Source organism: Cataglyphis hispanica, chromosome 13, assembly GCF_021464435.1.
Source record: "Cataglyphis hispanica isolate Lineage 1 chromosome 13, ULB_Chis1_1.0, whole genome shotgun sequence".
NCBI classification, from domain to species: Eukaryota; Metazoa; Arthropoda; class Insecta; order Hymenoptera; family Formicidae; genus Cataglyphis; species Cataglyphis hispanica.
The window spans coordinates 3,912,040-3,932,898 of NC_065966.1; the positions used below are offsets into that span (position 1 = coordinate 3,912,040).

Below are 20,859 nucleotides of genomic sequence, written 5' to 3' on the forward strand. Positions count from 1 at the left end.
CACTTGTGCAAATGTCAAGAATACTCTCAAAAAAATTTTATTAGCATATATATCATGCCGCATTATCTAAACAAATGTACAAGTAGCAAAAGTATAAAGGCTCGAGTACGTAAAAACGATGCATATCGTTAATTGGTAAATTTAACGTGGACTTCACATTTATCTTTCTTTTTCTTTGTTTATTTTTAGATCATTATACGATAAAATGGTACGCATTACACATTTGTATAATACGCCGGATGATTTATTATCAGCTATCTTCTCTGTGCGAAAAATAGAAATATAACATCAATTAATCGTTAACCTGCAGCGTTTATAAACAACTATATTATTTGTGTACATAAAATATATTTTTGATACTTCGCACATTTAACTAATAAAAAATGCGACCGGATATATATCGATTATTAAGAAATATGGTAAAAATAAATACATTTACTTGATAAACTCAATAATTAAACTAGCATTACAAAATCACTTATTAGCGCAAGTAGATGTTACACAATCTTTAATATATGTAGTGATGGATATATATAAAAATGACAGGCTAAAATTGCTTTGATCTGCTTAAAAAAATAACAGGTACAAAGTATATAAATCATTACACGATTGTACGAATAATATTCTACAATGCTTTGCAGCATTTCATGACACTCTCATTCAAGAGTCTTTCGCGGTTTCGTCTGTATCACAGTCTTCGGCAATATCTTGTCCTCGTAAAGCGTGACGTTTTTGCAAACGCGCGCAACGTGGACAGCAATGATTGCGTTTGGCCCAGCAAACGCGATGATGCACCGCCGAACACTGCGGACAGATAATCGAGCTCGCATCCCACGGATAAATGATCTCATCGTTGCCGCATATCTCGCATAAGTGTCCCCTAAGAAACATTGTAATATCTTTACATTGTAATATCTTTGTTTTTCTATAAATTCTAATTGTTAAATTAAATATATATATATGTTATACATATGTTATACCTATGCATAATTTAATGATAAAAAGCACTGAATATCGAAGAACATATAAAGAGAAAATAATTGAAATAATTGTTATAATTGAAATCAACATTACTATGAAAGCAGATTTTAGAACACACTTTGTGTAAGAAATTCTACATGTATTATTCCAATAGTTCTAAGTCTTAACAAATGAATTTGCTACAAAGATTGAGTTATGTCGAGGTCATGAATATATTTTTATAGATAGTAATTAAAATTAAAATTTTTAGAATACCAGAAAATACAGACGTTTTAAAATACCAATATAAGATAAAAAGAAAAATTCCACAAGGCTTATTGCACATACATTAAATTCAAAAACAATTAGCGACAAAGATCTTAATATAAATTTAACATTAAAAAAAAAAAATTGCATTGATATGAAAGGAATGTATCCTTTTCACTTGAATGCTCACCTTGCTTTACAGAGCTGGCATTGCTGCGTTATATGCGCATGCATCGTATCATATGCAGTCCGAAGCTCATCCAGAAGAATGCCACTCTGAAGATCGATGAGATCCTTAATGGAATAGTTACCTGAATTCTCGATCATGTGTGTGCGCAGTCCGATTTTCCACGGTAATCCTTGAGCACAAGCGTCTAAGCACAGAACCAAGTATCTCTTCATCATTTGCATTTCCCCTCGCATTCGCTACAATTTAATAAATTAAATTTGATTTAATCTTTGCATCTGAATATACATATAGATATTATCAATTTATTAATTCTTTCCCCGCAGCTCTCTCATTACATTAACTGAAACACGAATATTCTCAAATTAAAATTATATCATACAGAAAAGTACTATAACACTATAACCAATAGTTTGATATATTTTCATAAAATATAATCATAATTATAATCATGAAATATTGCAGCTACATCATTTAAATCCTTCAGAATTTTATTTCAATAAAAAAGATATATTTTACTTAAAATTAGTAACTTTGAAGTCTTTCGTCTATTAATCTAAATATATATATATATATATATATATATATATATATATATATATTTCAGATATATATTGTACATACATAATGATGCAACTGTGGATCTCACCTTCACAAGCGACAGATCCGGGACCAGAGTGAAAAGTTTCGGGTTTAATTCTTCCAACGGCAATACTGAACGATCTTCCAAAAGTATAAGAAGTTGCGCTGCGGCGCGGGACACCAGACGCGGTTCCATATCCCAGTTTCTGATTACTCTCGCAGGAATAACCATGGCTGTATTCCAATGGCATCTTTGACAGTAATACAGACCGCTATAGTCACAAAGTCGCGGCTCCACCCACGCTGACTCTATAACCGTTATTTCTTTGTTAGCAAACAGTACATAATCATAAATATATGCAATTCAACAAAAATATGTTTATGGGAATTGTAAATATTTGATGTATTATTGATTCAATGGAAAATTCTCTTATTATCATATATCTATAAATTTTACAAAAATTTTCCTAATATAATCGTATCTGATAAGAGATTAAAGCAAAATATGAAAACAGAGTCATAAAAATTTGCAACAAAGTGATAATGCACATGTGATAACGTTGTTAATGTAAAGATATTAATATCTCAAATACCTGTATGTTTAAAGGAACTGCCGAAGCAAGATAGTGATAATCCTTTCGAGAAAGCTTGCAAGAAGATAACAATGTACTTACTATTATTATCTCACGGAATATCTTGCGCGCAATTATCAAAGTATGAACGAAGTAATATGCAAACTTATAAATTAAGCAACAAGTAGAAAATCTGTTTATGTTATCTATCTATTATTAGCAAAACATTGATCTCTCTTATAATCTAAAGTCATCAAATACTTACTGAATGTTATTCTCACTTTGCATTCCGCACAACGATAGCTCTGTTTCGAAAGGCCTTGCTCTGGACAGATATCCTTCGTATGGGTGTAACCGCCAGCCTCGCTGGCGATTACATGCACACAAACACGACACACGTTGTTCAGACACTTCCAGTGACAACTAAATTTGCAATCTAAAATAAAAAATATCGCATTTTTATAATCATTATATAAGATTTGCAGTTATTTATTAATTCTATTAACTCAATATCTACACTGATATATGTATATAGATATTAGTGTTCATTAATCAACATGATGAAGGCATGCTAAATTATTTAACAGTTACCGCTGCACATATACCACGATTGCAACATCGCCCAAATTGCTCCGCTGCAGTGATCGCAGTAAACCGGACCAGATGTAGTGATATAGTATTTCTGTGGCACAAAGTGATGCCCGAGAATGACACGAGTTTCGAAAAGATTTTCGTCCGAGGTCTCGCGCAACTCCTGCGCGCGTAAACGTAACTCGATTAGCCGTCGGACAAGCCATTTACGCTCATCTGAACACTCGGCGCTCTCCAGCACCATCAACTTACACTTGTGTACCATTTCTTTAAGATCCTCTTCAGAGGCATCCTAAATGAGAAGATAATTTATGTTAGTTCCTTCATTTTTCGGAACAAAATAATATCAATTAAATTTACTTATTTTTTAATCAATAGATATATACTGATATATAATTAAAACAGATTTAATAAATTTTACCTCTTTTTATATACATTAACTTATCAATTAAAGATTGGATTTTATTCAAATATTATTTTGTATACTTTGGATAATGAGAGTGTGGTCTCCACTGATTTTAAGCTGATCGGAATAGTTCCCTTGCTGTCAGAGCTATCATCTGCTTCTCCTGTCAAGTAGTCAGAAGAAGATGATGGTGTCGACGTTCCTGTACCAGAACTATTCGCTCGTATTCTTGACTCGTAATGTGAATCATTTTCTCCAATGATAGAAGAATTACTTCTTATATCTACCATTTTCTACAAGAGACATATCAAGAAGAAACAAATAAAGATGTGTGCTATATTTCCTTACGAAAATAAAACTCTTTCCATATCATCACATTTATTAATGTGATAAGCATTTCATGACAACTTTTATTGCTTTTAACTACTTAAATCAGTTTTAAGACGTTTAATTCATGGAAGAAAAGAGCAATATTATATTATGTTAATATCACAATTAAATAAAAATATATATATTTAAAAAAGGTTATACATTACATATATAGAAATATAATTTAAAAATTGAATAGAAACTGAAAATATCGATTGTATTATATAAATATTATATATTAATATAATATTATACAGTATGTAAATATTTCTACATTTTCTCTTCTTTGTACTTCTTTTTTATAATATTCTTATCAATTTTGCTTTAAAATAAACAATCTAAAGGAAAAATATACATACTACTTTGGTTTGTTTTTTACATGAAACTGCATGAATCACTGTCTCAATACGCATAAATATTCAATACATTTAATTGCGATGTGTGCACAATTTACAACAAAAAATTTGAAAATTCAACAATAAATTAATGATCGAAATACAAAATTTAAAAGCCACTTTTGCATATCTCTCGATGGACAATTCAGGTTACGTTTGACAAGTAAATGGACATGTTCTAAAATCAGCTGATATGTACGAAGTGCATTTTCATAGCGCGAAATTGAAATTTAGCTTTCCACATTCTTGTCCCGAAGTTTATAATTGTTTCTGGAATAAAACTAGTTTAATTAATCAATATCTATTAATTTAAAGTTAAAAGTAAAATATTACTACAAAAATTTAAAAAAAGGAAAAAAAACAAATTTTACTATAAACAATTTATTTTTTTTTTCTACAAAAGATTTCGTTTGTAATATTATGAAATTAGAAAACATAACAAGATTTTACATAGAACTTACAACGCTTGCACAATTAATAAATATTTCGTAATTTTTCATTTTCATAATTAAATAATATGTAAATAACTTTTTATTACCAATTTTTGTTCGAAACAGATATTTAAACAATAAAAGATTACTGTTGCATAAAAAAGTTGTTTATCATAAATTAGGACGCTTTAATTTTTCTTTCACATAAATATATCATTATAAAAGATATTCAAGAAACATAATCATGTGAATCCAAAATATATATTATTATATTTGAGAGACTTTTATATGTGTGTGTGTGTGTGTGTGTGTGTATGTACACTCTATATAAATTAGTTCAGTCTCAGATGTAGGAAGCATATGTATGTTTTGGAAAATTCACTTTTTTTTCATTAGAGATTTACACTATATAACTATACTAAACTGATTGCGAGTTATATTAAATATCGAAAAATCTATAAAATAATCATTATATGCACAAAGACGACATTTTACATTCATATTTCCAGATAATTTATTTTCTATTAAAAATATGCATCCTACATAATTATCGTCCTACTCATGATAGCTGTATTCTAACGAGGAATCAAAAACCTGAAAAGTGATGGTCAAAATCTTCAAAAGTCAATTGGGACATTTTATATCAAAGCATGTATGAATCTAAATGCAGACTTTTAATAAAAATCTTTAACGCTACACTGCTTAAAATTATAAATAATATATGATCTATTATCAGTTTATTAACAGGCGAGAGGAAGTTCAAAGTATACATTCTAGAACGCATACAAGATCTATACAATTCTTCCTGCGCATATTACTATTATTTTCTGGCACAGTCAAATTCTCATAGCATTATCAGTCAAGCTACTTTTGAAATATAACTTTACATAAATATATATAAATATAATATCTCTTGATTTTTCATTTATATATATTTATACAAATATATATTCCAAAAGTAATGCCTCCAATTGAAATTGTATGGAATGCTCCGTTTGATCTAAAAATCATGCACAATATATTGCATTATGAGATTTCTGAGAGATTATACTTTTTCAGAAATATAAAGATAAAATTGATTTGATCGATTTCACGAAAGTCGACGTGAAATCACGCATTTCGAAAACGAAAGAGCAATAGTGAAAGGGAGCGCGAGGGGGAGTACTAATTATAATATAATAAACTTAATACTTATGCTTTGGTTTTTAAGTAAAAAAAAACATTCTGCGGAATATCTATGTGATATCATTATTCGTAAAAAAGCATCAAAGAGAAAAGAGTTATTCGTATATTATTCGGAGAAATCTAGAATACAAACGCGCTTCTATATATTATTGTTATTATTTATATGTAGAACAAGATCATTATCTCATGAAATATAAGGGCATTGTATGTACGTATGTACATACATTACAATATCCGATACACATTGGGACTCGAATTTCACATTTGATCGATCTTCTGACAAATTGATAGTTAGAACTAAGAAAAACGAGAGGTATTCACAAATTTTCTTTCAATGTTACTATTGATCTTCGAAAAGATGTTTCTTTGCAGGGTATAAATACATATCTTTTTCTAAAAAGATCAGACAACATCCAAAAAGCGAGATAAATTTTCAAAAGACATTCTAATCTTTTAAACTTGGCTCTCAGATATATTTTTAATTCTTACATATTTTCATCGCTTTCAACATATTTTTCTAAAAACAGATTCAAAATTATCGTATTCAATGCTAAATGCAAACAAAACTCAAGTCCCACTGATATCAATGAAATAATATAATAAGAAAGAGATTAAAGGCATCAACATCTGTATATGATTAAATTATGTTTATACAATATTACAGAGCCATTGTGATTAAACGCGAGATGCAACTTTGATCATCTATGTAACAAATACAGTTTAAATTACAAAAATTATGCTCGTTGGGACCCATTAGATAGAAAATTATCCGATATTCAAAACATGATTTATCAAACATTACAAATAGATAACAAAAGCTAAAATTGAGTAGGGATGGATAAACAAAGAATGAAAAAGAGGATGATAAAAGGGAGAAAGAAATTATCGCATACATACAGAATTTGTATATCAAAAAAAAAATAAAGAATTAATCATTTTATAGTACGAACATGCTTCACTCTGGAATAAATCTATCAGAACGATACGATTACGGGACATGAAGCGTCTTCCCGTCGATATGTATATAAGTAGCATAATAAAGGGAGGAGAACACTCTTGGTGCTATGCTTACTCATACATCAAAAGAAGAATGTATTAGAGGTACTTCTCTAAAGTCCTCTAAGATACATCACACTTGCACTAAAGTTCCAATCAATCCATGTCCCATTATGAGAACACTGTCTTTTATCATTTTGAACAAGATCGACGAGAAGGATACACCGAGCTTTGCATTCAATATGCAGATATCATATTTCCTACATCAATATGCCAAAAATAACCAATATGACACATCAAATCTCTAAGCTCTCACACAACAGTCTGACAACATCCGACAATAGTTTCTCGTATTCATCTGTGATTATCTTGATTAATCTGATCGACACGAATGTGATCTGTCGGTTTACTTTGATTACTCGCATCTGATAGAGAATCGCTGTCACTGTTTGGAACTGCGCGAACCGGCGACGGACTGTCCACTGGCCGGAAGGAAAAACTAGGTGAATCCGCGCTCGATAACGACTCGGGTGTGCCGACGGAACTAATAGTCCCTGGAAGTGGACTGGATAGTGCATCCAGCCTGGAGGAAAAATGATTAAAGAATTTGATAAGTTATATTATAAAATCATCAAATAAGTACTCATTCTATGACGTTTAGAAAACGATCGTTTCTTCGATAATTTGACTCAATATTTAAAAATCTAGAAATGTTCAGTGCAGTAAATTAATTAAGTTAAGATCTTGGCAAGTTAATTTTAACAAATTAATTTCCTTCTTTCTACTTAACTTTTAACTCGTACAAATCTTTGAAATATTTAAAAAATTTTATTATAAAAAAAAATATAATTAACTAATCTCATTGTGATTTTAGGAAAAATACAAAAAGGATTAGTGTAAAAGTGTACCTGGATGCAACTGAGGTCAATAAACCAGGAGTACGTTTTGCAGGTGGCTGCAAGTTATGATCCATTCCCGCCTCGTCTAATTCAAACTTTCTTTTGACTGGACCCAAGCAGCTTGGCCTTATTGCGATAGGACTTAAGCTGCGCCTGTTATTTCATATAATATCCATAAAAAATAATGTAAATATAAAAAAATAAAATATAAATTATAATAATTAAATTCTTTTTTTAAGGATAAAATCAACAGTAATCTTATGTAACCTTCTAGTAACAATAATTTTAAATGAATGCACTTGCAATGCTCAAAATATAATCTACCTTGTAGCAAATGCTTTTCTTGTAGGACTAGGAGACAAATTGTTCTTCCAAATATGAATACCGGGAGAATAACACTGTCTTTGATTGAAACCCGATCTTGTGGGTGAAGGTGAAGAACACTGCGATGAGCCAATAATGGAAAGATTTAGACTTAGAGGATCTAACAGCCTCTTTGGGCGTTCCATTTTGTTAAGCTGTGTAGAAGGCTCTGAGTCTTTGAACGATAGTCCTTCTGCCTCCAAGGTGAGATCTTCCCATGATTGTGATATTTGCATGGCACTGTGAATTTCCTTCTCATGTGCAGCTTCCCGGCCAGCGACGTCTACGCATTCTTCCTGTCTTAATTGACTCACACGTGGAGTCAATCTAGGAACATTACCAGGACTCTAAAAATAAAAAAAATGAAAAAATATTGAAATAAAAAAAGTTATATCAATAGTTTCTTTAAAATTAGATAATGTATAATATTGTGAAATAAATATTATATTTGTTATTGATCAGGTTTTCCTTATTATAATCACAATGTCAATTTAAATTTAAAACAGAAAATAAATGATACATTTATTGGAGTAACAAGAAAAATATAGATAATACCTGATCAGTATCAAATAATTGTCGACTAATGAAAAATAAGAGAGCACGCAAGTAACATGATCTTACGCTGGTGCTGAAGCGTCGTGAACGCGTAGAATTAGAAAATATATTGTAGCTGGACACAGCATCCCTGCAAATAATATATAAGAAATATTTAAAGATAATTTAGTGCAAATTTGCACAAATAGGATTGTTGACATATTGTATGAAGAATTTTCTCATTAATTATGACAAATGTTTGAAAATATGGGCAGAATTAAAATCTTGATTAATTTACTCCAAATATTATACATCCAAATATTATAGGTTGTGCAATTTTATAGTATAAATTAAAGTTTATTAAATATAACAAAAAAAAATTTATATATTTTACATATTTTACAACAATATTTAAAATAATTGCAAAATGTTACCAATAATCATAATAAAAAAAATATATATTTTTTATAATATAATTTCTTACATTTTTATATATTTCTAAAAACTCTTAAAATAAGAATAACGCTTATGTATGTTTATACATTTTTATACAACTAATGTTTCTATCTTTCAATTTTACTTCCAGTGAGGGAAATAATTTAGTATTATATAATTTTATATAAATATATTTATGTATATTAACACATATATGGAACTGTCTTACTATTTGAACATACATCTGAAAAATAAATTGCTCATTTTCCATGCAACACTGATACTTTTAGAGTCAAGCAATTTGAGCGAGCAATATGTCGATTATTCGCTCATAAGAATCATAAATAATAATTCCTGATAAAAATAATAAAAAACATTATTATAATTACAATTACATGGTACATGTCTAGATTTTAAGATTGGATCTCAAAGACCTCAAATGATTCTTGTATCATTGTCCTGAATCAGGAACAAACAGTCATGCTATAGTCAGGGTATTCTTTCACAATTAGAGTATTCTCTTGGACAAAAAGAATCTACAGACGTACCTCGATGATGATGTAGACGGTGTGGTGACGGACATGGTCGCACTGCTAATCTCGTTAATCATCGGCGCGCTGCTGGATCGCTTCAGGCTTACGATCGGACAGTCAACATCCATGATTGACGGGGCAGCACGCGGCAGTCCCAAATATTTTGAAACAACGTGGTGCAACGTCCACGTGGTAGAGGTACATAGAAGAGATCTCGTGGATAACCCGAGAGTACTCGACAACGTCACCTTCGTCGTCAATTCCGTTAAAGTTCTCGCGAGGGTTTTTCGATTGCGGCAAGATGCGATCTTCCGCGTAGCACCGTACGTCGTCTTCGTCGGCTATCGTTGCTGTCGCGGGCATCGAAGTATTTAACTACTGATTATCTTCGAGAAGATACTGAAGAACATACTGAGTTTTTTCCAGAGATTTCCCTGAGACTCATTTTCCGGAGGACGACACGATTATCGCGGTCGTAGCTTCACAGATAAGCCACCCAACGAGAAGTAATTGAGATGACTCGGGACCGATTCGCGAGGGGACCGACAGATCAAAGTCGGGCGAGTCTGGCTCTGGCAAAGTCTTGTCGCTGCTGCTGCTGTCGATATTAGAAGCTGGATGCTGTATTTGTGCGAAGTTCGTTCGGTGATATGACATATTTTATCGATCGCTCTCTTTTGTGGCTCCTGCACAAGCACGCGACAAAATTTTAGAAAATGTAACGAGAAATAACTGGATGAGAGAATTATAAATTTTTGGAAAATTTTTGAAAAAGATCAGATGAAACATGATTAGTCACGCCATGTTGTTTTTCAGATGCTTCAAAAATAATGTCAAGTACATTTTCATTTCTTTCCTTTTGATTTCCTCCAGCTATTTTTTTTTTATTCCGGACAAAACACGAATTTAAATATCAAAAAGCTTCTAAAGTATTGCAGAAATATTTTTTATTGCAAGACTGCAATATTGCAAATATGAGATATGCAATGTTTTATTTTGTTATATATATATTTGTATATATTTACATTCACATTTTGATATATTTTTTATAAATTAAAATATATTGCTGTATAATTTTAGGGTTTGAATAAAAGGAGCAAGGAATGTAGAAATGAGCATAAAAAATATAAAAAAATTAAGAGCTCATATCAGATTACACATTGGAAATTAAAGATTGGAATTTGATAATTAGAACAAAAGAAATTTAATAAATTCTTTTATCCTGATTGATCATATTTCAATTTTCAATATAATCTTAATTGTTTACAAATCTTTACTTAATATATTTCTTATTTCTCTTATTATATCTGAATTCTTATACTTACAATCTTGCTTAAAATTCAACATCTCTACGACTGTAATTTGCAATATTGCTATAATCTATATATATATATATATATATATATATATATATATATATATGTTTGAATGTTTATGTGTTATAATTGGAAACAACGAACCAAAAACGTACGTAGTATTTTCACAAATCGCACTGTGCATCCCGAAAACTTCTCGAAAGCGAAATTCTGCACTAATTCAAAATCAAAACGTTCTTTCCACCAGTTCTAAGAAAGAGTTCTCCCAGACGTTCCACCAAGTACGACGATCTTCCTTTTCGAAAACTGTCGTGCCGCGAGCGGAAGCCGTGAAAAAGAATCCAACGGATGTCGTCACTCGCTCGCGTCCTTCGCGAGAATATTGCAACGTGAGCGTCGGTATGTACAGCTTTTTCTTTACAGCAAAATCACTGTAATTTCTCGCACCACACGCGCCACAGTAAATTCAATCTCACATTCCGGGCCGCTAAGAATCGAAGATGCCCGGTCGCCTGCTCGCCCGGTTCTCCATTTGAAACTCGGTCTGTCTGTGTTCACGGTTCCTGATGCGGCTTCTGCCACGCCAATTGTCAAATCGACACAGCGCATAATATAACCTCTCCTCTCGTTCTCCTTGGCCGAACCAACTCCCAGTGAACGATGTCGTCGTTCGTATCGCGCTCGATCGTCGTCGATTCAAATTTCGATCGAGCGACGATAATGACGTCGACGACGATATTTTCGCGATTCTCGAGTCGAATATCCTGATCACGCTTGTTTGCATCTGTCATGTTAACCTCCTTTCTATCGTGAATTCGAGCTTCAAGTTTGTTCAAGAAATCCGCGACTTGAATTGTAGTTTCTTCGAAAAGACACGGAGATTACACGATAATGATGGTAAAAGTTTTGTCCACGTTGACGAAAGAAACTCATGAATTTCTATGAAGATATTTGGCTAATTTTCTCTTTGATTTTTGTTGCACAGATTGACTGCTGTTCTTATGATGGATGTGAACACTGGCAATAATGATGATGTGTCTTTCCGTTTGGGGGAAATGTTTGACAGTTACGAAGAACTGGAACAGAAGCTGGACAGATTTTCAAAACACAGTCTAGTACATTACTGGAGGCGAGATAGTAGAACTGTAAGTGGAGCTCATATGAAGACTGCACGACCCATCAGCGAACGATTAAAATATTATTCCGTCAAATATGCTTGCATTTATGGTGGCCAGAAATTCTTACCACGTGGTGCTGGCAGAAGACAATCTCAGTTAGTCTCCTATTAATGGATATGTATCGATAATATATATCGATAATATATATAAATATCATTATTTGTCTATAATTTCAATATATCATTGTTCTTACTGATATATGTTATATAGATCTATACGAACAAACTGTCCTGCTCACATTATGCTCAGGGCATCTAAAGATGGCACAAAGTTGGAAGTGACAAGTGTCAATAATGAACATAATCATGAAATCTCAGAGGTACAGATTTGAACAATTTATTTTATTATCTTATATATGAGAGGAATTTTGTAATGAATGATAGTATTCTGAATAAAAAAAAAGTGATTCTGGACAGCAAAATAAATCAAAAACTTAGCTTTAGAGATCTTATGATTTTTAATATTATGCAATGTTATATATTTGTTAGATTTTTATAAAAAAAATATTTTATCTAATAGGAACTTTTTAAGAATCTTCCACAAGAGAGAAAGCTTTGTGGTGAAATCAGACAAGAAGTTCAAGATCTCCTGCAATTGCACATTGATCGTAAAAGATTGAGAGAGTATGTGCGATTGCGTACTAACAAGGTATTGCGATCCAAAGATCTATTCAATATAGCAGCAGCTAATAAGCAGAAGAGAGATATCACACCGGAGCGAGCATATCAATTATTTAAGAAGATTCATGATATTGAAAAGATGCAGGCCAGAAATAGCAATAGAAAAATGTATCCTGGATCTGAAGATGAGATAGCTCAAACCATAAAAAGAATGAAAAAGGAACAGGAATCTGCCTGGGGTCAAGATGTGAGACATAACTATATTTATTTTACATTTGTCTTTTTCATGTATGTATAAGAATGATTATATAAATAAAAAAATTTTGTTTCCTTATCCCTAGGGATTATCGACAGAGTTAGAAGTAAGTGAGGGCAACGATGGTGAAGATTCTTATGGTCAATTGACGCAAGAAGAAGTAGTTGATGATATCGATACAAATGAAAGCAAATTATTAAGAACGGATAACGAAGGTGACATAATAGCAGCCGATGGAGAAATAGTGGGTGAATTGGTAATGGAAAATGGCGATCCTTCAGTGATAGTTGAATCTATCGTTAACGCGGACGGTTCTGTTTTCGTTGATGAAAGAGAATTCAACAGCTATTGCAATGATCCTTTATCGCACACAGTAGATGATAGCCAATCGCCGAAGTCGCGTGGTAAATTGATTTTTTCTTTATAATGATTACATACAGTAGAAATATATGAATAAATTAGAATATATGTGAATAAATAAGAAGAGACCACGCATATTAGTTTTAGATATAGAAACCATCGCTCCGACTACCACCATCGAAAAAGTCACAAACGAAACATCTGCTTCGCCTAATCACAAATCGCAAGCTGATCCTTTGACGTTGCAACAGTCACCGAAATCACCTGGTAGCTTCCACGAAGCAGATTCGAGAATTTGGATCATGAAAGAAAATACTTCCATGGAAACGGAAGCAGAAAGCGGACCTGAAAGCGAGACGAATACGACGACTAAGTCGATCCCTATAGTGAAGTGTGATATAGAGACACCAGAGGTAGTATTGTCTGATGAAACGAGTCACCAATTACTTCAGGAACAATTGGCGGTATTGCGCGCTGAAAAGGGAAAATTGTATCATGAAACTGAAGTGTTGAAACTGAAAAAGGACAAATTGAAGTTACAGATCAATTGCTACTCAAATGAAATAAGGAAACAAGAGATGGAGAGAGAGAAGCTCAGACTTGAAATCAAGCTACTTCAATCAAAGGTTATGGAAGACACTAACGATGTATCACACTACATTTTTGTGCCTTAAATTCTCTGCTTTTATTGTAAAGTATTTGTAAATAATATCTTGCATTGCTTAAGACGATATACTCGCATGTGGGTATTATATGTTTATATATCTGAATATATGTTTATTGCTATAACAGAGTTTTATCTGTGAGATTATCAAAATGAATATATTGCAAATCACATATTGAAAGCAATAAGCGGATTTTGCTCTATGAGATATTCTTCCACATTAAATGTATAATATGTGATGATAGATAATATGTATGATTATATACATAAAATTGCGAATTTTATATGATATTAATTTATGAGTTAATTAATGTTGAAACATTTCTTGATTTCTCACATATATAATTTCACTGTCTTGTAAAGTTCTTGTAAAATAAATAGCTGATATTTTTATTTATCCTAATTAGTTTTAATGGGTATACTATTCTTTGAGAATTTTGTTCAACATGATATTTAGTATGTTATACACTAAAGATTTTATCTTCGTTATTTTAATAAAAATTATAGATATATGTGTGATTTCAATTATTAGTTGGCAAACTGAATATCTTAATTGTCGCGTTTTTCTTGTCATTTTCACCTAGCTATGACAAGGAAAAAAATTCAACGTATTTTATCACGGGATTATATCGTTTTCGATTCGTACAAACCGCCATTATATTCTTACCATACTGGGTCGGGACAGATGGCAGTGCGAACGCTGTTCTCGAATGCTTGCGACTCTTCGATGGATTTTTCATTTTCCTGGACCGAGCAGATTGTGACATACGTACCGTACCGTAGTAGCTTCCGACTCGATTTGTCCAAATTGTCCGAACGTCTAACGACATGCTGAGATCCCTGCTGCTTTTGTGTTGGGCCGCGACGATCGTGTCAGGTAAACAAATTTGCGGCGAAGTTTGCGATTTCATTATCGTCGTGTGACAACGACAGCTGGTGTTCGCGAAAAGATGTACTCCGACATGTATTCGATGCCGTTGGACGATTCTCATTGTCGTCGTTGCCCCCGTCATCGTTGTCGCTTTTTACGATTCTTGGCAAATAAAAAAAGGAGAAAGAAACATTACATTGCTTTTCTAAAATTGTATTTTTGCGTCGCAATAACTATACCGAGCACGAAATTAATAATTGCGCCTTCAACTGTTTTTCGAGACGCCATGATGAGGCGATCGTATCTATCTACTGTTCGGCTTTTTTGAACAAGAATATTGTTAAACGGGAAAGTACAGTAGCACTCGCATGATTCAATGCATGATGATTAATGCTTAAAAATAAAACGATCATTCGGCATACGCGTGAGATGACATTGTGACGAGTTCTTCCAGGAAGGAGGAAACCAGATCTCGCATCTCGCTTGTATATTGTATGTAATTTTATGATAAGGACTATCGGTTTTCTGGGAAGAATATATATTACAGATTTAATCGGCTACAGATGACGCCTCTCTCATTAAATCTATCATTGTGAATTCAAAATGATTTTAATTTGCTAAATTTGCATAATGTTTCCGTCTATAGTATTGAAGTTTATCTCTTTCTTTTTTTTATTTTGAACTTTGCTCTTTTTTATTTACCACAGTTGACAGTTTTTTTTTCACGTAATTTATCATTAATGAATAAGCAATATGAACAACTTAATTCTAGAAAAAAATTAATACATTTAAAATAATATAGAGATATTGTGTGGATATATAAAATTTTTAATATTATCTACATCACATTTTTAATTTGCATATCTTTAAAATTAGAAATTGAAGAAAACATTGAAAAATATCTTTATTTCAAAAACAGGTTTATAATTAATCTGGTTTTAGAAATCATTTTTCTTATATCATTTCTTATTTTAAAGACTTTTATTTATATATGACCTTGAAAATTGAAAATGGCCTGGTAATACAGAAATGTAATTGTGCACATGATTTTAACAGCTGGCATTTACAAGAATGACATCAGTAACACAAGTGTTCCTGGTAACTTGGTTGGCGACAATGTAGCTACAAATTCTGAATTGCCATTGGAAACCAGTAAACTCTCTCTGATCAAAGAAGATGCACATATGCCATCTGTTTTATCCGAGTCAAATAAGCCAGTTACTTTAGAGACTTCTAATGAAAATATATCTTCAAATGATTCTATGACTGCTCTATCTACAATAAATTCAACAACCACATCAACAATTGAAACTAAATCAATATCAACTACATCTACATCTAAGCCAACTACAACATCTACATCTAAGCCAACTACAACATCTACATCTAAGCCAACAACATCTACACCTATACCGACTACAACACCTATACCTAGTACAACCATACCAGTGCCGACAACACCACTTCCACCTCCAAGTACTGGAACATGGCAAATTCGACAGGACAATAAGTTGTGTATTATGATCCAAATGGCTGCCCAATTCAATGTTTCTTACAACAATGCTACTATTGTAAGTATACTAAATTGTAATATATATGTATATATCAAAATTTAATATAAGTGTAAGTGAAATTAGTATTAAGATTACATTAATGTGCAAGTATATATAGTATCAATGTTATTTCTGTACTTTCTTTTCATAGTCATTCCACAAAGCAATGGATATACCCACTAATAGTAACGCAACAGGAAATTGTAGTGAACAAACTGAACAAACTCTGACATTATCATGGGGATCAAAGAATAATTCTACACTAACTGCTCAAAATAATTTCACATTACATTTTGTAAAGAACGAGCCGGATAAACTGTATTCTCTTCATCACTTTGAAATCTCTTTGGCAGTGGAAAAAACCCCGACTGATAAGTCAAGTAAGTGTTCATCTAATGTAAATAAAGTTGCACTTTGCTCTCTTACACATTTTTTTCTAAGACAAACTTTTATGCCATTTCAGATAAAACAGTGACAGTAATGACTATGGCACCACAATTCAGCACTGGATTGAACAACTCTTATAGATGTTTGAAGGAACAATCATTGAATTTAATTTTTAAAGGTGAAAATAAAACTGTAGGAGAACTGAAAATATCCAAACTACAGTTCCAAGCTTTTAGAAATGATAATACCACTACTTTTGGCTTAGGTAGGTATTATAAGTTTTTATTTTATAATATCAATTTTCTGCTATATACATTCTTGTATTGATATCGCTTACTAATTTGTTTATTTAATTGTGAGATTATATATACATATATATTTTTTTTTTTAGCCAAGGATTGTTCGTTTGATACGCCCGACATCGTTCCTATAACAGTGGGTTGTGCATTGGCGGGTTTGGTGGTAGTTGTACTAATCGCATACCTTGTCGGCCGCAGACGAAGTCAGTCCCGCGGTTATCTTAGTATGTAAGAAGTTTCGTAAGATTTTTTTTCTTTTTTTTTTTAATTGTTAAATTCATTTTTTATGCAATTTTCCGTTAATGGAATCGATTATCTTATTAAAAATTTATGTAGTTGTACGTTTTGTGTTCTATAGCCATGAGGGCTGTGACACGATTAAGAAAAGGAAAAGTTTATATGTTTATAAAATTATTTCGTCTATTTGCGGGAAAGGAAGGGCAATATTAAAAAAGGGGAGGGAAAAATGCGATATCGATATGCATCGCAAAGCGGTTTGAATCGATAATCGAGAATGAGTGATAATTCCGAAGCAACATACTCTGTTTCAAAAAGACGATATACTCTACGATAGGAATGAATTAATGTAGATAAGTCGTATGAGATCTGCATTATATCTGCGCTCTGCTATTACATTTTTGATTAGCAGAGAGAGAAAACGATAATTATTTGATTTTCCATAAACATTTTATAACATGGAATGAGAATAAAAAAGAAATTTGTTTTCGATATATATGACATTAAAACGTAGATATTCGCGCTGGATCAATTGCTTCACCAACAATATAGGTTATAACACGAAGTTTTCCTTATATATATATATTTTTTTTTCTTAAAAATAATTATTTTCCTGACTTTAATTTTTACTATAATGCGATATGCCTTTATACGTCGCCTTTATACATACATCGATATTTTTGTGTTTTCATTACGTTCGTATTCGAATTCTTTTTATTAAATGTACTGTGAAATAATAGCAGTTGTTTATATAGCCCTAAGTATGCGTGCGTGAGCGTACGAGGAATAGTATGAAGGAGCACGCGCTTCCACTAAGTCGATTTAAAGTTTGTGCTTCACTTAATTTGGAATAAACGTGCAACTTAGATATTACAAACAGTGCAATCTTCTAAATGTAAAAAATCATTAGCTAATGTTAAATAAAATAAAACATAATCTCAAAATGATAGCTCAACTCCCGTTATTTAAACAAATTTTACAGAAACTGTTTCCTGGATAAATTATTCTATTTAATGTAAGTGATAGTCTTCAAAAGAAAATAAATATGTACTGTATTGCTTATATGATAGAGAAGCACTGATTTTAACAATGGATTTAATGGAAAGTACTGTATTTTTACAACCATTGTTACTTTTGAAAAGTTTTATCTAAAAGATAATGTGAGGATATAAAGGGAGATCTCTAATGTTTGTACAAAAAAAACAAATGGAATTTTAGAGTTTAACAAGAATTCTGCATGTGCTGCTTCATAAGTACTCTATTGTGGCAAGACTGAATGTGAAATAATGAGGCAAAAGTGGAAAGGGGGCAAAAAGAGTTTAAAGAAAACATATAAACATAATTGAATAAAGCACTGTATATAAAACAAAGTAGTAATACTACTTTTGGATTATATAAGTACATTTATTGCGACTAGGCAAAATCGACATTCTAAACAATAAAAAATGGAACATTTCCAAAATATCTCTTCCGACTTTTTCCTAATGCTACATTTCTCCGTTCATCCTTGAAATTTTTTAATCTTTTTTGTATTTTTCTTTTATCGAAATCACATCTGAATGAGAAATGATTGACAATTTTGAAACAATTTAAGTAATATATATAGTTATTCGATTTACAATTTGTATTAAATATAAGATATTGATATATGTTATTTCATGTCGCGTGTATATATACATGACTAATGATGGGAGTAATACAGTATTTTCGTCTTTCTGGTAGAGAATTCTTCAAATGAGTTAGAATATTGGGGTAATGATTTTTATTGACACTTTAATTCATATATAATGGGTCATTTCGCATATAAAATAGCGTTTGATTGAATTGATGGTTTTTTTTTTTTTTTGATTGATCAATTAAACGCAATTCTACTAAACGAGTAGATTTTGAATGAAATATATATACCAATGTATATACATGCATGAATATGCATACACGTATAGATGTATGCATACACTTGTCTCATTAATGGCGACCGCTAAAAGCGACCTAACTTTCGAGAAATGCAGATGCAAAATGAAAACAATACGACATGTAAATCATATTAGCGAGCGCAACAACGGGTAATTGAGATGTACACGTTGCTGCACGGTTTGTACAAGTATCTAGTGCAAAAGGACGAGTATTTCATATTAATTTTGGGCCTTGATAATGCAGGAAAGACGGTACTTACTTTAGGATATTGCAATTTTAGAAGTCATGGTTATTTTAGAGGTTACGGAAAACTTTATATGTTTCTTTTAGACTTACCTGGAAGCGGCGAAAACGAAATTCACGAAGAATTATAAGGGAATGAATCCGAGCAAGATCACGACTACCGTAGGCTTGAATATCGGTAAGATCGACATTGCCGGCGTTTCCTTCAATTTCTGGGATCTCGGTGGCCAAGAGGAGCTACAATCTTTGTGGGATAAAGTAATTAATAATGAAATTAATGTATTGTACATTGTGTATTTCTATTCTTGTCTTTTCTCTCTGTGCATTATCTCTGTAACTTATTTTTATGGAGAAATTATATGAATAATACTTTGCATTGATAGCATTTTAAGAGTATATTTTTTTCATTTTTAGTATTACGCAGAATCTCATGCTGTGATTTATATTGTCGATTCGTCCGACCGTGATAGAATACCAGATTCCAAAGAAGCTTTTGGTAAAATACTTTCTCTAATAATATTTGATAAATTAAACAAGTTATGAGATTGTATGTAAAACAATAGTGTGTAAAACATATTTCTTAATATACTTAAAAATGTATATTTTAACAAAATTTTAAATATTTTGATTTGAGATTAAAAATTTCCTTTATTTTCTTGCATACTTTAATGAGACATGAATAATACATGCAACATAATTTAAATAATTTTAGATAAAGTGATATCGTCCGAGCATCTAACAGGAGTACCCTTATTGGTGCTAGCAAATAAACAGGATGTACCTGATTGTATGGGTGTCAGAGAAGTAAAACCAATATTCAATCAAAGCGCGCATTTAATTGGTCGGAGAGATTGCATGGTAATGCCTGTATCGGCACTTAATGGGTGAGTAAAACTAGCTTTTCATCTTGTTGATTTGCATAATATATAGAATTTTGAGAAATAAAATATCTTTTTATGCTACATAAGATTTCATGAATCATGCTTTCTACATTTAATATGTGATATAATGGCTCTTATTTCGAAAAAGGGATGGTGTAGACGAAGGCATACACTGGTTAGTAGATTGTGTCAAGAGAAACAGTGATGTACGACCGCCTCGCAATCAAGACGACAATTCTTTATCGTAGTTGTATGTGTGTGTAATACATTCCTGTTTTATAATTTATATATATTACTATTGATGCACTGTATATATTTGTATCATGTATGTACAGTGTTTCTACAAGTAAAGAATTTTTTTTAACATGCATTCTT

The 20,859-nt window shown here is 31.7% G+C and overlaps 5 protein-coding genes across 9 annotated transcripts; 3 read left to right on the top strand and 2 right to left on the bottom strand.

Annotated features, from left to right (window-relative positions):
- Positions 1–21: 21 nt before the first annotated feature.
- Positions 22–4,507, bottom strand: LOC126854044 (differentially expressed in FDCP 8 homolog). Of its 2 annotated transcripts, XM_050600409.1 has the most exons (8): positions 4,294–4,507; positions 3,646–3,858; positions 3,160–3,451; positions 2,834–3,004; positions 2,590–2,643; positions 2,064–2,305; positions 1,418–1,653; positions 22–880 (listed from the first exon to the last, which is right to left on the bottom strand). In XM_050600409.1, exons 1-8 carry the CDS (start codon positions 4,345–4,347, stop codon positions 661–663), a joined length of 1,482 nt encoding a protein of 493 aa, XP_050456366.1. In that variant the 5' UTR covers positions 4,348–4,507; the 3' UTR covers positions 22–660. The 2 variants fall into 2 exon arrangements, with proteins under 2 accessions (XP_050456366.1, XP_050456367.1); XM_050600410.1 differs by lacking the exon at positions 2,590–2,643 and having other exon boundaries at positions 4,294–4,506.
- A 742-nt stretch (positions 4,508–5,249) lies between these two features.
- Positions 5,250–14,893, bottom strand: LOC126854050 (P2R1A-PPP2R2A-interacting phosphatase regulator 1). 4 transcript variants are annotated; one of them, XM_050600426.1, is made up of 6 exons: positions 14,767–14,893; positions 9,721–10,391; positions 8,825–8,888; positions 8,165–8,550; positions 7,850–7,993; positions 5,250–7,524 (listed from the first exon to the last, which is right to left on the bottom strand). In XM_050600426.1, exons 2-6 carry the CDS (start codon positions 9,831–9,833, stop codon positions 7,296–7,298), a joined length of 936 nt encoding a protein of 311 aa, XP_050456383.1. In that variant the 5' UTR covers positions 9,834–10,391; positions 14,767–14,893; the 3' UTR covers positions 5,250–7,295. The 4 variants fall into 4 exon arrangements, with proteins under 4 accessions (XP_050456383.1, XP_050456381.1, XP_050456380.1 ...); XM_050600424.1 differs by lacking the exon at positions 14,767–14,893 and adding an exon at positions 11,177–11,543; XM_050600423.1 differs by lacking the exon at positions 14,767–14,893 and adding an exon at positions 11,166–11,543.
- LOC126854042 (uncharacterized) lies at positions 11,610–14,495 on the top strand. The gene is made up of 6 exons (XM_050600408.1): positions 11,610–11,918; positions 12,007–12,294; positions 12,410–12,518; positions 12,719–13,066; positions 13,161–13,479; positions 13,577–14,495. Exons 2-6 carry the CDS (start codon positions 12,023–12,025, stop codon positions 14,107–14,109), a joined length of 1,581 nt encoding a protein of 526 aa, XP_050456365.1. The 5' UTR covers positions 11,610–11,918; positions 12,007–12,022; the 3' UTR covers positions 14,110–14,495.
- Positions 14,810–18,910, top strand: LOC126854048 (lysosome-associated membrane glycoprotein 1-like). Its single transcript, XM_050600422.1, has 5 exons — positions 14,810–14,976; positions 16,027–16,541; positions 16,675–16,903; positions 16,987–17,175; positions 17,302–18,910. Exons 1-5 carry the CDS (start codon positions 14,928–14,930, stop codon positions 17,439–17,441), a joined length of 1,122 nt encoding a protein of 373 aa, XP_050456379.1. The 5' UTR covers positions 14,810–14,927; the 3' UTR covers positions 17,442–18,910.
- Positions 18,911–19,395: 485 nt separating this feature from the next.
- On the top strand, positions 19,396–20,854 carry LOC126854052 (ADP-ribosylation factor-related protein 1). Its single transcript, XM_050600430.1, has 5 exons — positions 19,396–19,611; positions 19,691–19,861; positions 20,018–20,099; positions 20,316–20,487; positions 20,633–20,854. Exons 1-5 carry the CDS (start codon positions 19,519–19,521, stop codon positions 20,730–20,732), a joined length of 618 nt encoding a protein of 205 aa, XP_050456387.1. The 5' UTR covers positions 19,396–19,518; the 3' UTR covers positions 20,733–20,854.
- The last annotated feature ends 5 nt before the right edge of the window (positions 20,855–20,859 follow it).

Coding starts and splice junctions, on each gene's coding strand:
- LOC126854050 (XM_050600426.1), bottom strand. CDS start 9,833: ATGGATGTTGACTGTCCGATCGTAAGCCTGAAGCGATCCAGCAGCGCG. Junction 7,994..8,164: donor AGAAAAGCATTTGCTACAAG/GTAGATTATATT, acceptor ATGAAATAACAG/GCGCAGCTTAAGTCCTATCG. Junction 7,525..7,849: donor TTGACCTCAGTTGCATCCAG/GTACACTTTTAC, acceptor TTTTTCCTCCAG/GCTGGATGCACTATCCAGTC.
- LOC126854048 (XM_050600422.1), top strand. CDS start 14,928: ATGCTGAGATCCCTGCTGCTTTTGTGTTGGGCCGCGACGATCGTGTCA. Junction 14,977..16,026: donor GGCCGCGACGATCGTGTCAG/GTAAACAAATTT, acceptor TGATTTTAACAG/CTGGCATTTACAAGAATGAC. Junction 16,542..16,674: donor CTTACAACAATGCTACTATT/GTAAGTATACTA, acceptor TTCTTTTCATAG/TCATTCCACAAAGCAATGGA.
- LOC126854052 (XM_050600430.1), top strand. CDS start 19,519: ATGTACACGTTGCTGCACGGTTTGTACAAGTATCTAGTGCAAAAGGAC. Junction 19,862..20,017: donor TACAATCTTTGTGGGATAAA/GTAATTAATAAT, acceptor TTTCATTTTTAG/TATTACGCAGAATCTCATGC. Junction 20,488..20,632: donor CCTGTATCGGCACTTAATGG/GTGAGTAAAACT, acceptor ATTTCGAAAAAG/GGATGGTGTAGACGAAGGCA.
- LOC126854042 (XM_050600408.1), top strand. CDS start 12,023: ATGATGGATGTGAACACTGGCAATAATGATGATGTGTCTTTCCGTTTG. Junction 12,295..12,409: donor GCTGGCAGAAGACAATCTCA/GTTAGTCTCCTA, acceptor TATGTTATATAG/ATCTATACGAACAAACTGTC. Junction 13,067..13,160: donor AATCTGCCTGGGGTCAAGAT/GTGAGACATAAC, acceptor CCTTATCCCTAG/GGATTATCGACAGAGTTAGA.
- LOC126854044 (XM_050600409.1), bottom strand. CDS start 4,347: ATGCGTATTGAGACAGTGATTCATGCAGTTTCATGTAAAAAACAAACC. Junction 1,654..2,063: donor CGGATCTGTCGCTTGTGAAG/GTGAGATCCACA, acceptor ATTAAATTGTAG/CGAATGCGAGGGGAAATGCA. Junction 881..1,417: donor TGCCAGCTCTGTAAAGCAAG/GTGAGCATTCAA, acceptor AATGTTTCTTAG/GGGACACTTATGCGAGATAT.